Here is an 18,789-nt window from a genome sequence, read left to right as displayed (position 1 = left end):
GTTGAAATCTGGTGCTTAAGCAGTGACTTGCGAGATCAGAAACCAATGAAAAAAGGCATCCTTTAACGTTGGCGTGATACACGGCCAGTTGCCCAGCAGCAACTGGGGGAAACGCATCAGGACAAGGCCAACAGTTAAGGTGGCGAAAGTCTGAGTGTTGTGGTGAATGGGTCCAACAAACACCAACTTTCTCCTGAGAGAGTAGTGTTTGTGTCAGATTCTAAAGCCAAACCCTTTTTCCTAAACCCAACCATGAGCAGAACTTGACACAGTGTCCCAGAACATCAGCAACCAACACAACCAGGGTACCTTGCACATCGTATTTGGACGTGGAAAGTACTGACCAAAATGACAATATGTGATGAGGTTGGAGTGAGAATGTGTTGGAAGGTCAGTGTTTGTTGGACCCATCCACCACCACCCCCAACTAAAGGTTTTATGGCTCTATCTATCTATCGATCTATCGATCGATCTATCTATCTATCTATCTATCTATCTATCTATCTATCTATCTATCTATCTATCTATCTATCTATCTATCTACCTGGAACAGTTGGACATTTTGGAAAATCCTTATTCACATTCTTGTAGAGAGTTACACGAGAATATTGAAATGAGGCTACAGCCAGGGGGCAATTAGTTTAGCTCAGCATCAAGGCTGAGAGCAGGGGGAAACAGCCTGGCTCTGCCCAAAAGTTAAGAAAAATCTGCCCTCCAGCACCTCCAAAGCTCACAAATCAACATGCCCTGTCTTGTTTGTTTAATCTGCACAAAAATCTAAGTGTAAACAAAGGTGACGAATTGCAGTTTTACGATGAGTTATGTGAGCCAAGCCAACGTTCGCTGTTCCCCCCTAGTCCTCATGCTAAGCTGAGCAAACCAACTCCTGACCATAGCTTCATCTTTAATGGACAAATATGAGGATGGTATCGAACTTCTCATCAAACTCCCAACAAGAAAGTATTATGCGTAGTTCCCAAAATGCCTCACTATTCCTTTAATTTGAGCTAAAATAGGCACTACAGTGGATGGGTCAAACAGCAGTGCGTTCTTCTATCAGGCTGAGAAAAAAGAAAAGACTTGAGAGCACTTTGTAATCCTGTTTATACACTCGGCTCCTCTGCTGGTGAAGAGACTTTGTGACTTGCCCTGAGGGGGGAAGAATGGGAGTGATGGGAAACAGAGGCTGGTGAAATGTGCCAGTGGCTGGTTGAGTTAAAACGCTGAGCAGCCACACTCCAGGTGTGTCCCTGGGGCACTACACACATGCACATGCACACACGCACGCACGCACGCAAACACACACACACACACACACACACACACACACACACACACACACACACACACACCTTAGCCAAACAACTGTCCAGATGCCATGAGCACTATAATCAGTGGATAAGGATTCTCTGTCATCCTCCCTCCTTCCTCCTCTTTCTTCCTTCAGCCTCTTCCTCTCTTCCTGTCCGTCTGTCGTCCGCTTTCCCGTTCATCTGCTGCCCATTTGCAGCAGACCACACACCAAACAAATACAGCTGCAGTTAGCCTGGCTGCACCCTCTCAGTCTCAGCCAGGCGTTTTAATAAGCAAAATTAAAGTAGTTCTTATCCATCTGGTCAAATCAGGTGCAAAGAACTTGAGGTTCTAATATTTTCATGTTTAAGACTCCAGACTTTAAGTTTTCACTGTATTCTTGGGTGCTGTCAAATAAATACACAACTGAATAAATGACAGGCAGGGCATGGCGATATGATTCTCTTGAATTGCACTAATATGTTGCAAATGACTGAGCAACTGTGTTATTCTAGCAATATTGACGAAAGATGACAAACCAGTTTGGGTATTAAAACAGGCAAAATTAAAGGACCAGTGTGTTAGATTTTTGGAGATTTAGTGGCATCAAGCAGTAAGGATTGCAGATTGCAACTGGCTGAAACTTTTCCGGATAAGGATTCCTTCAGTGTCCAGGAGGCTTTTACTGGAAGCAGAATCATCTGCAGCGGTATCCTCTCTCCAAAACAAACAGTCCAGGGGCCTTATTAATAAAACACTCCCTAGGAGCCATACTAAAAATGGCGTGCGCCAAAAATTATTTGACAATTTCTACTATAAGGCTTCCTCCTCACCATCTGCATCACCAATTTCCCATTTCCAAAATGTTCGTTAGCATGGGTCAAAGTTTCTCCCATCAAGTCTATTTTTATAGATCCCAATTTTTGTGTGGGAAGTGGCGTACACCTCTTCGAGGCGTTCGTACACAATGTTTATAAATGAGACCCAAGGTGATTAAAACCAGTAAAAACACTGCATAAAGCAGTTCACATTGAAAATCAGTGTTTCTTCCACCCTGTTCGGCTTGTACCAGACAGCCTACTTGCACAGCGCCTTTTAAGGTGAGCTCACCCATTTTCTCTGAAAAGTTAATGTGTGCTCATGCTATTTCTGATGCAGAGGTCTCTTGCTCTCCAAAACAAACAGACCCGGTGATGTAAACTGATAAGAACATTGAAAAGAGCAGTTACACCTGTAAGTCACTGGAGTATTACCTGCTAAAGTGTGTTCACCTATTTTCTCAGATAACTCAAGATTCAGAGTTTCAGGAGGTTTTCACCAGGTGCCGAATTATCCACAGAGGTCTCTTCCTCTACAAAACAAATGGACCCGGTGATTTAAACTGGTAAAACACTGAATAAAGCAGTTTAACATTTAAAAAAATGGTGTATTTCCAGCACTCTATCTCGAGCCAATGTTTGGTTTGTCCATTCTCAGCTACTGTAGAAACATGGCAGTGCAACATGATGGACACCGTGGACAACAACATGCTATGTAGATATAAATGGCTTATTCTAAGGTAACAAAAACAGCTATTCTTATTCTAAGGTGATTATATGCTAAAGAAAACACATCTATTCAACATGTTCTCACTCTGACCTCATCACATATTGATGTTTGGTCATGGACTTTCCACATCCACATACGACGTGCAAGGTACCCTCGATGCAATGGTTGTTGACGTTCTGGGACACCGAGTCAAGTTCTCTTATTTCAAGATCCACTTCCGTTTTCACAGGAAATTCAACGTTTACATACAGTCTCTTTCAAAATAAACGCACTATGTTGGCACAACATCACGAATTGATGCTTTTTTTTCCTTCAACAACAAACACACATGGTTTGGTTTAGGCAACAAAAGCATGTGGTTAGGTTTAAGAAAAAAGAACAGGGTTTGGCTTAAGAACCTTACCGGAAGCAAACACCGCTCTTTTGGGTAAAAGTCGATGTTTGTTGGACCCATCCACAACCCCTCCCATCTGCCCACTCAGACTTTCGCCGCCTTAACTTTCGTCGTTGTCCTGCTGCATTTTCCCCCTGACGCTGCAATAAACTATAACGGCAACCAGCCACATATTATGTCGACATTAAAGGACGCCTTTTTAGTTGGTTTCTGATGCCGCAAATCACTGCCCAAGCACTGGATTTCGACGACTTCGGAGTGAGACCATGCTCACCAATTATATCCCATTCCTGCCAGTTTACCCCCTAAATCCTACACACTGGACCTTTAAAACCAATCGCGCTCACCTAGTTGAGCTCTCTGAAAATCAGTAAAGTTAGAGTGTGCCTAGCTGAAACTGCAAGTTAGAGGAAAACTAATGTGTTGAAAGTTTTGGTTCAACTTTGTATTCTTAGTGGCTGCAGTCCCAGGTGGTTTCTCTGTGACAGCACCTCTCTGAGGACGCACAGGCCAAAGGACCTAAAGACCTGTCCGATGGATGAACTGTACTGCTGTCCTCCCTGCGTGTCCATTTTTCTTTTCTTTTTTGTCATCTATTCATATCTCTTGATGTGTTCTGTGTTCTTTAAATGCCCCTTATTCCTTATTTTCCATCTTGTTCTCTCCCTCTTTCACTCCACTCCTAATCTGTTCATCCTCCTTCTGTCTACCTTTCGCTGTCCATCCCAACTGTGGCTCTGATGAATAAATGCATCAGTCACACGGTAGAGTTGATCCACAGGTCATTTAGCTGCGTGCCATATGGTCCTACTGTGAAGCCTCATAAAGTTTTTAAAGTCATTGCACTTGTAACAAATACCTGTTTTCTGCAGATACTTCTCCTTCATATCAGTCATAGAGATTTTAGCATTACTGTCACACACACAGGAACTGTTTAACACTTAAGAGAGTAAATTGAATCTCCTCCAAAAACCATCCTGATTCCTGCCATACAAATCTGCAGCATGTAGTGGAATGTTAGTTTTCACCTTCAACAGCTGTATGTACAGTATATTACGCCTCAGGAATTAGAAAAATGTGCACAGTTTAGATCAGCTGTCTCACTGTGTGTGCATTCAGGTGATTCATGACAGATCTCACATTTGTAAAACCTGAATGGAACAGCACCAGGGGACTTTGTGACAGTATGGATGAAAGCAAAAACTCTGACAGCCAATTATATTCGGTCTGACACTGAGAAGGTTTAGGGAAGTTTTACACACACACACACACACACACACACACACACACACACACACACACACACACAAATCTTTTTATTAAAGTGAAACTGAATGCACATGATTTCTCATGCATATTTTGTCTTTAAGATGTAACTTTTTCATCTGAGTTTCCGTGCAGCACCAGACAGGAACCTTTAAAGTGGTGATTTAAAGCAACACTTGTTTTCTTGATTTTGGTAGCACTGTCTGTAATAAGCAGTCATTCCTCGGGTGTTTGCAATGAACCAACATATTGTAATAGTAAAAATGATCAAACTCCACAGCATCCTCCTGTATTTCCTCTGTCTTCCTGTAATTATTACAAAAAAGCCACCATTGTTGGCTTTGACAAACACAGAAAGCATCATTTCCTGTTAGCAGAGGATTTCTCCCAGGAAACAGGAACCCCCTCATTTGTGTTTATACAAGCGCATGTTTAAGCTTGAGCTGGTTGAAAGACGAATGGTTATTGCGAGGTATCAATCAGCAGGAGTAAGGGAGCGGCACATTTTCCTCTCAGATGTCACTGTTATTAATATGAAAAAGTTGCGTGTCTTCAAAAATGTGGCAGAAATAAAACTGCAATATCCTGCAATTCAGAAAGAGCAGTATTCAATAATGTGATTTTTTCTTTTTTATTTGATTCTGTTTGTTGAGTCAGATATTTGCACACACACACACACAAAATCACAAATTCTTGCACTTCTATCTTTGTGAGGACCCTCAGTGACACAGTGCATTCCCTAGCCACTTATCCTAACCTGAACCATCACAACTAAATGCCTAACCCTAACCCTAACTAAACTAAGTTTTAACCCTCAAACAGGCCTTTGAAAAAGTGAAGACCAGCCAAAATGTCCTCACTTTGCAAAAATGTCCTCACTCTGTTGCTAAAATATGTTTTTTGGTCCTCACGGTGTAGTATATACAAGTACAAACACACACACAGTGGCAAAAGTCTGCTATCTGCAAACACACTTAATATTCAATTTGAACAAAGTCCTCTGACACTTCTCACTTTTTTTCTTTCACAAGCAAACACAGACACACAGACACACACACAGACACACAGACACACACACACACCTGAAGACCCCTGCCCTACATTTTTAAGATGTAGAGACAACATGAGGCGTGGGGTTTACCAGCCGTGTCACTGTGTCATTCACACACACAATGAGCTGTGTTTAAACCAGCAGAAGAAACATGGTTTGTTTGTCTTATAGGCTCAAGCTACAGACCTGGACAAGTTCAAGTAGAGTTGACACACTCGTACAAATGAACTCAGACACGCTGACAAACACCTCACCCTTTTTCCTGCTGGACACACACACTCTCTGCTCTTGAGCCACATGTTAATAACAAGCGGCGGGTTAATGTGAGGGCAGCAGCAGACTGAAGTTACCGCAGCCTACTGATTAACCCAACTAGTCACAGTTATTAGCCGGCTTGTCATCTGGTAACGGGCCTGCCGTTCCCAGAGGGCTGCTTTCGGACAGCTTGTAAGGTCATGATACATTATGCAACTTGTCATGGTGAGACACATGGATGGAGGTGATTTATTCAGGAGAATACTGTTATTTGTTTAAAAACGGTATTTTGCTTTAGGAGATAAGTGCTCATGGCCATCAGTATGTGTAACATGCACAGAATGTTAACCAGAGCCACCAAAGTTGCAAGCCAGAGTTTTTTTTCCATTTGCCATTTTCAGCCATGCTAGCAGTGTGGTTCAAGGGAAAGCGATGTTGGTCTGTAGGTCAGACCACCACTTAAGTCCAGACTGAAATACATCAATAACTAGGCCTGTTAGATGGATTGCCATGACATTTTGGTGCAGACTTTCATGGTCACGTCAGGATGAATTGTAATAACTTTGGTGTTTCTTTCATTATTAATGTAGGGCCACCTTCAAGCAATTTGCTTTATGACCAAATTCCTGCACAACTACTAACATGTTGTAATGTTAGGTTGTTAACACTACAAACTGAGGGTGTATTCACACCACCTTTGTTTAGTCCAGTTGAGGCACATCCTGGAGCGTTTCCCCTCTTGGTGTAGTTCGTTTGGATTCGTATGAACTCTGGTGTGAACCAAAGAACTGCTCTCTGGACCCTCTTGAAGGGGCTGTCTCAGAGCTCTTTCAATTGAAATCTGGACCAGTTCATTTCTGGTGTGAGCACAGTCTGACTCCAAAGTTGTTGAAATCCAGCGCTTAGGCAGTGACTTGCGGCTTTAGAAACCAACGGAAAAAGCCATCCTTTACATTGGCATGATAAGTGGCTGGTTGCAGTTATTGTTCACGGTGCCCGGTGGCATCAAGGGGTAACGCGACGGTACAAGGATGGAAGTTAAGTCGTGAAAGTCCGAGTGGGGCAGACTGGAGGGGTGGTGGATGGGTCCAGGAAACACAGATTTTCACCTGAGACAGTGATGTTCGGCTAATTAGGACGGGCCTTTATCTGTCAAAATGTGTCGCCACACCGGGCTAGTAAAAGGGACTGGACATTTAATTGGGACTAGGCTTTCAACATAACTTTTGCAGTACTCAAAAAGGTGCGTAAGAACACAGAGGCATTACAAAAAAGCAATAAAATGGAGGAGAATGGATTCCAGCAAACTGCTGAGCCATGCTGTCTGAAATGATATGCATTCCAAAACAACAAGGACATTAACAGAACCTGACGAAGAACCTGACAGTGCTTCATGATTTTCAATATCCATTTATAAATTGGGAGAATTTTGATATCTTTTTATCCTCCAACTGTATGAGCGATGATCCAATGACATTTCGACCATATGGCTTTTGTTTACAATATGTGGACCAATTGAGTTTTGCCTTTGTAAACGCAAACCAGACAGTTGGAAAATTGAAACAATTTACCATCCTCGTATCGTTTCAATTCAGAAACCACACATTGAAGTGTGAACCTGCCTTGAGAACAAGATAAACATTATACCCACAAACATCAGCATGTTAGTATTGTCATTGCGATTGTATTAGCATGCTAATATTAGCATTAAGCTCAGCTTTGTTAAAGCACAGCCTCACAGAGTCGTTAACATTAGTCGTGCTTTTCCATCTCCATTTCTGAAGATGTTGTCCATGGATGTACACCATGTGGCTACAGTCCAACAAGCAATATGGATGACAATAAGTATACAGCGCATGGAAGAAAATTGATAATCGGTACTATCTAGGTGAAATGCTTCAAACATACTTGAACTAGACATCTCTCACTCATGCACGTGTGTCCTAATCAGGCCCTGACAAACAGTGTTCCAGTACCCATACTGTACCAAATGTATATGTGATTACCTGTCCCACCATCTCATTGGTTTTGAAAAGAAAACGCTGGTTGAACAAAAGGTGACTTCCTGCCAGAGTAGCTCGCCAGACTCACGGAGCTGGCAGCCACAGTCCAAGAAGAATTTGGCAGGTGGCTAACATTTCTGCTTGCTGTGACTTGTCCTGAGCTGCTCGCCTGTGGGGAGGGAAGTGGAGGACAGGAGACAATTCACTTGAAAACACTGTAATCATCACCTGAGTGGGCACTGGAACATTCCTGTTCTTCAGTGACACAAGTCTTTTTTTCTTTTCTTTTCTTTTCTTTCCTTTTCTTGGTAATATTCAAAAAGCTTCATATTTCCCACATGTGATAACACTGATAACCTTTATTTAATCTAAGCAGTAGCCAAATTTATTGGCACTCTGTGTCAAAAAGCTAATTAAACTTTGAAGAATATTGCGTTCCCACAGTGAATCTTATTTCATTTTTCTGGTATTACAATATTTGCTCTGCCATAATGTAATGTATGACATAATAAAAAAAGGGATATGAAAATATGATAATAGCCTGAAACCACATCTTTCATATCACCCAGTGTTAAGATAAATAGGAGTATTGTGAGAGATAAGGGGACTTTGCAACAAAGGATGCCAACACAGCATTAGCGGATTATGAGACAATGGGCCCCTGGGCGTAGATATACAAAGGACCCCACCACTTCATACATAAGAGCAAGACACATAGACTTCTGGTGGGTAGGTGTTTCTTTGTAGCTGTTATGCATCTTTTTGTGGCTCCTTGTCGCCTTTTGAGTCTCCTTGTAGTTCTTTTGTAGTTCTTTTTTTTTGTGTGTCTTTTTTTTATGCATTTTGGTCTCTTTCAGGTAATGTGTCTTGCTAAGGTAATTTTATGTCTCTTTGAGGTAATGTTATGTTTCTTTTGGTCACTTTTAGCTGCTTTGTACTCATTTTGTATTTCCTTGTGTTTGTTTTATGCCTCTTTGTGTTTTTTGTGTCTCTTTGTGGTTGTTTTGTGTATCTTTGTAGTCATTTTGTGTCTCTCTGGTTGGTTTGTGTCTCTTTGCTGTCATTTTGTGTCTCTTTGATTGTTTTGTGTCTCTTTGTGGTTGTTTTATGTCTCTGTAGTCATTTGGTGTCTCTTTGTAGTCATTTTGTGTCTCTTTGTGGTTGTTTTGTGTCTTTTTCTAGTGATTTTGTGTCTCTTTGTGGTTGTTTTGTGTCTCTTTCTACTTGTTTTGTGTCTCCTTGTGGTTGTTTTGTTCTCTTTGTGGTTGTTTTGTGATTCTTTCTAGTCATTTTCTGTCCCTTTCTAGTCTTTTTGTGTCTCTTTGTGGCTGTTTTGCCCATTTTGTGTAGTAATTTTGTGTCTCTTTGCAGTTCCTTTGCATCTCTTTGTGGCCTTTTCGTGTCTGTTTTTGGTCGGTTTGAGTCTCTTCCTAGTCAGTACGCGTTAATTTGCAAGTGAAGGCCAGGGACCACCTGACACTTTGGGCCCCTGGGCTTGTGCTCGTAAGGCTTGTTCAGAAATCCATCCACACACAGAAGATGAAAATCAATTTTTGTGATCTTAATAGCATAATCACTTATTTAAAAAATGTCATCATATTTGACAGTAATTAAAAATGCTGATGTGAAGAGTAGAGTCAGGATAGAAATGAGTGAGAAACTATGTTTTCCTTGTTCTTGTCTAACACTCCGAATAAAAGCTGCTTTCAATGCACCTCATATTTCTCTTATTTTGGCTTCTGTCACAAGAGGGATTTTTTCTTTATGTGTATTAATTACTTGATCTTGGCTTGTAACGTCTGCATTGGTGTTGCTCTAATTGGACCAACTGGGCTTTTCAAACCTTAATATGATCTTATAATATATGCCACTTGGTGAATGCTTTCATCCCAGGCTCCTGTGAGTGCCTACATTTTTAGTGTGTTGCTGGCCCCAGTTGGAATTGGATTGCTACAGTAAGTTTGGCAGTGTAACTGTGATTCTTCGTGCAGCGAGCACACCATATCAACACATTACTCTCTAAGGGCCCATGAAAAGAACAAAATTCGCTAATAAAAATGCCCACCACTCCTCCAAACACATCATTACTGTTTGCCACACATTTGTTCTAACACAAACACTGCTGAATAATTGAATTACAATTAGTATTTCACACCATCAGTACAAATTGTCAGTAAAAGTTTGCTGCTTTGCACTTTTTGTGTTAAATAAACACATTTCTTATCAGTTGAATCGCTGGTGGTGTAAATGCTATGCCCTCATCTTTCTTCTTCATCTTCCCTTCAAGCAAAGATGTCCAGCAGGCTGTCGCTCTCAGGTCTGTATGTGTATGTGTGTGTGTGTGCAACAGTTTCTAATTTCCTGTGTGTATGTATCACTCTGTTTACTGAGCAGAAACACACACAGACAGATAAATGGAGGCAACGTGAAGGTTGGTTGCAGAGCTAATCAATGCATGTGTGAATGTACTGAATGGATGGATGGGTAGAAAGGTGGCGATGGTCTCATCTGATAAGGCCTTTTCTAGTTAGTGTATCTGTCAGTCTTCCCTAGAGGATAAAAACATTAGAAATAAGAGAGAGAAAGAGAAAGAAAGAAGGAGACTTGGATGCCTGTATAGCTACTGTGAGCAAAGTGTCACTTCAAAATAACAAAACTGTGGTGTAGGTCAACATTAATCAGTTTTTTGCAACTCGGGCAAATTATTATTTCATTTCAGAAGAGATCTGTATATGGAATAGGACAGAAGATCATCCAGCTATGCAGTCATCAACACAAAAATAAATAAATGAATAATGCCATAAGAGCAGGCAAAAATTACAGAAGCCCCGAGTGGCAAGTGAGAAAAATAATAATCAGTTTTCTAGTCTGATCTAAATGGTTTTCAATCCTGTGTTTCGCACAAATGTTTAGCCAGGATAATCTGTCTATGTTTCTTCTCTTTTTTTTTTTTTTAAATATGTAAAGCTGGTGGGAATAAAATGTTTCAACATGTCAGTAATGTTACATATTTTGCGAACACACATCATGTATAACGTGTTTAGAGTGAATGAGGTATTAAAAATTGCCTGGAAGAAACCTAAATGTGTTTAGTCCATGGATGTAAAGAGAACTGGATACAGCATTGGAAGTGGGGCTTCATTCATACCTACAAAAGTTGCTCAGTGGCGCATGAAGCCAAATGGTTGGACTTCCTGAGTATAAAATTACCCAGATGTTCAGATCGATGGGCCCATAGAGCAGACACACTAGAGACTTCCACCAGCCGAGCAGGATAACTTCTGGTTTAGCACTCTAAAAACTTGAAAATAATATCATCATGCAGCTCTTCTAAACTGTTCAAATGTTATCGGACCGAAGGGATCAAATTCTGATAATGACACGTCAAAAAGAAATGTATTCACCTATTTAAAGAGGTCACTTTGCCAGTGTGAGTCAGAAAAAAGGCAGTCCCCCCAAGAAGTGCGTTGGGATTTAAAGCCAATTTTTGTAGTGGCTAAACAGTGGCACTGCAATTTCCAGGGTCTGTCATGTGATGCTACTGGGCCCACTGGGAGAGTGACATCTTTAAATAAGTGGATACTTTTTTTTAGCATCACAACCCCTGCAAAATGTCTTGATTTGGTGTGAAGATTTGATTCATTCAGTCTGATATCATTTGGAAAGTCTAGAAGAGCTTATTTTATTCCTATTCAAGTTAGCAGAGCGCTAAAGCAGAACTAGGCGGTTCAGCAGGCAGTCTCTAATGCATCTGCTCTGTGGGCCCAATGATGTGGGAGCAGTGTCGATCATCCAGGTAATTTCATACAGCAGAAATAGAGCTTTTTCGGCTTCATACTCCACTGAGCAACATTTGTAGGAATAAGCAGGGTCCCAACTACAATCTTGTGTCCAGATCTCATCCATTAAAAAAGTATTTTTGGGCCCAATGACATCACATGACTATGTCAAATTAGTTTCAAAACTCGGCACACTTGCAAGTAGGTTAAAGAGAAGAGGTACAACCCATGCGCAATAAATCTGGTCTCCACTCAACAGGTAGCGCACTGTCACCGTCCGCAGATGGCCTTGATTCAATTTAAATTTTATAAGACATGAGTGAGAATTACAATTATACTATTTTTTAAAAGATCCTCAATATAACATGATAAACAAATGCTTTCTACATAACAATGTTGTCTTGTATATCAGCCTCATTCATTTCAGTGTACCCCAAAAGTTCTGTCAAGCTGAGCGCACCCAGAGGCTAGAAACAGTGCACCCACAGAGCACCTGAGCAGACACCATGCCTCTATTTCTTATTTCTGTTTGCTGTAACCCTCCAACATTGCAGCTCCATTACAATGCATGTGTCATACCTCATACCTCCCACGGGGTCAAAGTGTGTGACTCAGCGTCCATTGAATGACCTTGGGGGCTTGCTTTAGTCCTATTTAGGACATGGGGTACTGGTGCACTTCAGTGTACAAAAACATGGGTTTTCACAGATATAAAGACAGAACTTAGATTATTATATTTAAGATTATCCTGGCAAAACCCTTTCACCTGTTCTTACATCATAATCAGAGGAGTAAAAACAATTGAGATCAATTTAGATTATTTTTTCTCACTTGCCTTTCAAGGCATCTGTAGAAAATAGGCTGACTGGAGATGAATGAGAGATATTTTTCATTCCTGTTGACAGTATTCGCACACAGACCTTTCACAATACAGAGGTGGTCGAATTGTCCTCATAACAATGGTCTCTTGCTGACATCCATGAAACTGAAGAGAAAATTTTCATGTGCTGGAGACTGTGTGCTACGGTGTAGCAGCACCCCCTGCTGGTAGATTTCTGACAGTACATCTAAAAAAACACAGGTGTGTCACATCTTACTTTTTGCCAGTCCAGCAAGGACAAAAGCCAGGCAGGGTATTAACGGAGAAGCCTATGTGTTAACCTTGTTAGCCACTGTGTAAGCTTTGTACGTGAACAACATTAACTTTAAGTTTTTTCAACTGGTGCTCAGTGACATAACATTAGTTCTTCATGGTTTTCTCCTGCAACTTGACTGGATGTTGTCAGATTGGTTCAAACAAAGCGTATCTGGAAAATTAAGTGTTGACTTGTTGGGAATTAATAGCATTACCACTAGTCGATTCAGGAAATTAAGGGAGAGGAGTTGATTTGTTGCACACTTTTTCATTAATACACTTTTTAAACTTTGGGTTTGGGGGTTCCAAGTCCAAGTGACGTCCCAAGTTACTGATGTCAAAGTCTTTTTTGATTTTGTCAAGTCGAATCCAATGTCATCAAATCTGAGACTCCTGTCCACACCTCTGCTAAACAATAAAATTTACACCAATGGAATTGCAGACAGCAACTAGATAGACACTCATTTTTAAAGTCAGTAGTTATATTTCCATTAAAAATATTTTTTTTATCATTATATAAACAAAATACCTCCTTTTGTGTGACTTTTAGACATGCACAGTCACTCATGGGACTGAACAAGCACTAAATCAGACCCAAAAAGCCAAAATCTGAGCCTAAATCACATCAATTACCAAGAACAAAGATGTCCAGCTGCCCTGGAGATGAAACCATAAGCACAGAGTAGAATCACTTTGTTTATTAAACACTTAATCAACTGTTAAATACACGAGAACATCAGAATGAGCTTTAGCTGCTTTGTCATAAACAGACTGTGGTACTGTGTGAGCTTATACTGTTGTCAAACCCGACATTCAATCTCTGATACCCCAGAAAATAAAACACACTGAGAATATTTGGGCCCCTCACCGGCCTTATGAGGTGAACGTGAAGTAAAAGAATCCCTTTAATTAGATGAGTAAACCAGTCATCAAAGATGAAGTACAAAACTGACAATATCAACAGCACAATGTAGAGGATGGCGGAGAGTACATTCTGTCTGACCATTGCTTTTTAAAACTGCTGTTGTGCTATTTAAAGTGGTGCCCTTGAAACACTGATTGTCAACAGAACTGACGCATGATCGCCTAATACAACGAGCACTTTTAATATACGCAGCCAGAGATAAACAGATCTAGGGGAACGGAACAGGAGATTAGATGACCACCGACTATGATTAGCAGCAAAATAAGGTCTTAAGGCAAATGCTTTCAGGCTTATTGTCGAGCAGTCAGTGAACCCGTTTCAGCCAACCCATGACCCCAAAGAACTCCTTCAACACTTTTTCATACATGCCTTCAGACAAACAAGCAACGTCTCCCCTCTCCTCAAGAATCGCAGCTATTCAACCACATCATTTCCAGACACAGTTAGAAGAACAAATACTGTGTCTAAAACTGTGGGTAGGTGAGTTTTTTAAAAGGTACACTATGCAGGATTTTCATTTAAAAATAAATAAAAAACAATGTATAGACTCATGCAAAGGTCATCCCTCTTATCCCTCATCATCACTTATGACCCAGTAGATGTGTGGAGATGTATTTATCTGCAAAGACTCTGCCATTTGCATCTATTTTCTTATTTACTTCTCATTTTGCTGTGTTCAGGATGTTCCCGTACACAGCACACAGGTGAGGTCAGGACTAGAAACCAGGTGCCAGACCGTAAGCAGCAAGCATTCAAGAGGAAGCTACAAAAATCACAGATGCAGCATTGAAAAACTGGCAAGGTAAAACGCCAGTCTGAGGTTAGTTTTCACGTTTACTTTTGCTGGGGATAATATTTGCAAACAGAAGCCGACATTTCCTGCATAGTGTATCTTTAATTCAAAAATAAAATAAAACTGAACCCATGATGGGTGTAGATATCAGCTGTTAAAGACTAATGTAAATTCTTGATTGATGACTCACTAATGTCTGCAGAGGAAGTGATTTTCGTCATGTTCCCTGCTGAATGGTGTGTGGAAAGAAACAACCAATATGAAAAAGTACAGAAGAATATTGACACCTCTGTGTCCCTATTATATCTCCTCCAAACTCAGCAAAACCAAAACTATCCATGATCTTTACATGATGTGAAAACAGTGTGTTGTATGACATCACCCAACAACATGAGCGAGCAGTTTTGAGATCGGCATCCAACTATGACAAAATGTCATTAATGTTTATCAGCCAGAGAACATCAAATATTCTACAATTTTATAAACTGAACTTCAGTTTTGTTCTTCAGAAAGCATGTTAAAAATGAAGAGTTTTGAAGGCCCAAATCTACTTTACATCTGACATGATCCGTCAGATAATTCAGTCCTACATGTCAATTAACTGAAGAAGCATTTTGGATTCAAAGCTAATGCTACATAAGCACAGATTTACAGGAATCATGCATTTCACTGCTTACAACATCGAAGCATACTGAGGGGAAAAAACAATGAGATGTCCACTTCTGAGACTTGGAGGCAGTTTACTGTGACATACAGTCTGTGTTCATTCAACAGTTTGTCAATACAGATTTCCTGAATATATGTTGATGTTGAATAAAAAAGGTTGTATTTAGTAATAATGTCACCTCAGGACTAAACTAAGTATATATTCTATGAACCAGGCAGTGTTGTTTTGTCTAAAACAAACAAGTGTTTACTCGCTCAGCCATTGATTACAGACACATGCTGTATGAGCAACATGTGCATCACTTGTCCATGCTTTTCTTTTTATTATCGTAAAGTTTTAAATGTGGTCTCCTCATGCTAGTATGTCTAAGCACGTGATGGCACAGTCTATAAACATACAGTTAATTCTCGTGATGTTATTTTGGACTCTAATGATACATTTATCTAAATGTCAGGTCTGCTTTAGTGCAGTTAACTCTCAGATAACCCTTTTTAAAGGAATACTTCAACCCCAAATGATCAGTTGTATATCAGTTACTCACCCCGTGTTATGCTTAATTCTTTAAGAAAACTTTGTTCTTTTTGCATGTCTCCACAGTGAATGAAAAATCCAAAAAAGGCAAACATTTTTCATGAATTGAAGTCTATGGGGTCCACGTTTCACAACAGCAAAACTATATCAAAACATCAAACTCTCACACAACTCGCGCAGTGTAATCCAAGGATCATTTATCCAGTCGTGCATGAACAGCACAGGCACGCTACCCTTCAGATTATGTGAAAGTGTCTTGGATTATACTGCACGAGTTGTGTGAGAGTTTGTAAACAGGTGTTTTGATATGGTATTGCTGTTAAACATGGAGCCATATGACTTGAATTAATTCACTTTCCATCCCAAATTCAATATAAGACAGGGTGAGTAATTGATAAAGATTGCATACAAAAATCAACAATGAAATCTTGTATATAAGCATATACATGTTAAAAATCGAAATATTATTAAACATAAACAAAGCTTTTGTCACCTAAGTGCGTTTGTTAAAAACAAATGATTAATAGTTCAAGTGCTCATATAGTCATTTCACCCTTTAATTCTTCTAACATCAAAGGATATATAGACGTATATTCTATATTTTAGGTCAACTGACTCCGATGTCTGCTGCAAGAAAATCTTTTAAGTTTCCAAATTATATTTGGTTGGCATTACAGTTTAGGATGTATTTGGCATTGCCGTTGTTATGAAACAAACCTTTCATTTTTTAAACAATAAATGCAACCCCTCTTAGAAATATTTTCTAATTTTTCCTAATATTTGAGAGTTAAGAATATCTCAACAGTATGTAAGACAGAGATCATTTACTCCTTAAGTTTCTATTCTTTTAAACAACCTCTTACAAATAATGACACATTATGTCATTGTGGAAGTTTCTGGTTTGCATATCAAGTATTTCTTTAAAAAATCTAAACTAAGGGATACTAATAAAGATAAGGGGTTATTAACCCTTCATAAAGCAAGTATCTTTAAAGTCTCCAATGTTCTCAGTGTTGCAGCTTGTCTTAATTTGCACAATTATGAGGCTTCACCTGATAAACACTGTTTTTCTAAAGCAGGACTTCTTCAGTTTGTTTGTGCGTTTACTCCCTCGTAACTCTTCTATGTACATTGTGCCTGTTTATATCACATACTGTTTATCACTGCACTTTTTATCTTGTAAACTAACTAATTCCCAGCAGCTACACATACATTTACCTGGGCATCGATTTGTTTCAGCACACAAGGGTAGAAATGTGTCTCTTTCTATTTAACACAATGGTTTCCCCAAGCAAAGAAAAAACAAAAACGCCCCGACACCAAAGACATGTGATTTATGTCGTTGAAATAGAAATGCTCCTCTGTGTGTGAGTGTGTGTGTGTGTGTGTGTGTGTGTGTGTCTCTGCCTTCCAGCAGAGGGCAGTGTTGCCGCAGGTCCATTGTTGGAAATAACTGGGGGAGAGGTCACTGAATGTGTCAGCATGAAATAGTCCTTCTTATTGTTACACTTTCAGCTTGTACCGGTTCATCTCCTGGTTCTACTGAAGAACTCAGTCTCTCGTCCTTTAAACACTTGGTCATGGTCAGCCACAGATTCATGAAACCGCTCCAAATCCAAACAAAAAGCAGCCAACATGGGTCATCCTATTCCACACAAAAAGTCTGGGGTCTCTTCAACAACACTTGAGAGTCTCTGTGGGCAGTCGGATTAACATCTGTACAAGTGTCGGCTCTTGCACTTTCCCTGTTTTACGTGTGCGTCTCCAAATTCAAAGAAAAAAAAAATCAACCTGTGTGTTTCTTCTACAGGTTGAATCATTTACTTGACTTGAATATTCACATTCTTAAACACACTCCGTCTCACAGTCAGACACCTTGTCCAAACAATGTCGGGACAGAGAGAGAGTTGCGGCTCAAGTCGTCCACGTTGCTCTGTCGCTGTGGTTTTAAGGTCAAGTACTAAACCTTCTAGTCCCACGTTATTACTGCACTACTCATCTATGAGGGATTCTCTCACGGCTCTCCTCAGGCTTCCTCCATCACTTCCATGACGATTGTCCTGGGTCCAGTGAGGATCAGGTTGCTGACGGTCCGGTAGTCATGAGAGAGGACGTTCAGTCCGTTCACCGACACCACAAACTGACACACCTGAAGAAAAGATGGACAGAGAGGGGAGAGATGATTGATGCTTTGTCCAAATGCTATCGTCTTTCACACCAATCAAACAAAAGTCAAACTTTGTTGGAAGTGAAAGTGATAGAAGCAGTTAGTAAGAGAGAAGTAATGGACTTACAGGTCCACTGAGAATCTGTCTTTGGGGAATAAAATTATTTCTTCACCTTTGAGCTTTGGGAAGATGATAGTGTGATGTGGAAATAGTGTATTTGGCAGTGTACTGAGGGTATAGTTTGTCATTTTGGAAAATAAGCTCATTAGCTTTCTTGTTGCGAAAAAAACCCAATCCACTGATGGAGCAGCTGATTGATGGAGGGGAGTCAGCTGATCACGTGATTCCTTTCTATGCAACCAATTGGCAAATCTCATTCAGAGTGCCCCGTTTAAAATGCTCTGGCCTGCCAACTGTTGCTGCTTCCTCTGCAAGCTGCTTTGCAACCCGCAACCCCTTTTCTGTCATTTCTGTTTGTCATTGACGCTGCTCTCCCTGCCTTAGGCTTTCCATGTAGGCGCATGGAAGGGCAGGGAGGTTTGCTCTCACCACCTCAGGCTTTCTTTATTTACACAAGAAGGGCGGAGAGGTGTGCTCTCTCTGCCTTAAGGCTTTCCATGTAGGCGTGTGGAAGAGGCTTTCTGTGTAGGCCTCGGAAAGGTAGAGAGGCCCCAGAACAGAGCTATACCATTAAATATAATATTGCAAATGGAAATAAAGTTTTCTTTGACTAAAGTGTTCTTGCCTAAAATATAACTTTTGTCATATTTGCTGAAACTGTCACTATATCCTGACAGTAGTACATGAACTGGATAATCTATTGGCTCCTCCTAGTGCTTCTCATGGTATTTGCAAGAATTCACTGCACCTGAATGAAAGCAACCAATTGGGGCGAAGAGGAGTCTCTAATGCAGTGTGCTCTAATGCTGCACTGCCAACAAAAGCATACCAGGCAAAGGCAAGTAAACAGAAGACGACTGA

At 40.4% G+C, this 18,789-nt stretch overlaps 1 protein-coding gene across 3 annotated transcripts in view; it reads right to left on the bottom strand.

Moving 5' to 3' along the window:
- Positions 1–13,597: 13,597 nt before the first annotated feature.
- The window catches only part of deptor (DEP domain containing MTOR-interacting protein), a 43,269-nt gene continuing 38,077 nt past the window's right edge, over positions 13,598–18,789 (bottom strand). For all 3 annotated transcript variants that reach the window (XM_049583384.1, XM_049583383.1, XM_049583382.1), the window contains exon 10: positions 13,598–17,789. In XM_049583384.1, the coding sequence (XP_049439341.1) occupies positions 17,667–17,789 (123 nt within the window). In that variant the 3' untranslated portion in view covers positions 13,598–17,666. The remainder of the gene's footprint in view (positions 17,790–18,789) is intronic.

This window comes from Epinephelus fuscoguttatus, linkage group LG8 (genome assembly GCF_011397635.1).
Source record: "Epinephelus fuscoguttatus linkage group LG8, E.fuscoguttatus.final_Chr_v1".
In the NCBI taxonomy this organism is placed as follows: Eukaryota; Metazoa; Chordata; class Actinopteri; order Perciformes; family Serranidae; genus Epinephelus; species Epinephelus fuscoguttatus.
Note: the sequence above shows the minus strand (reverse complement) of the source record. Positions and strands in the feature narration are given on the sequence as shown.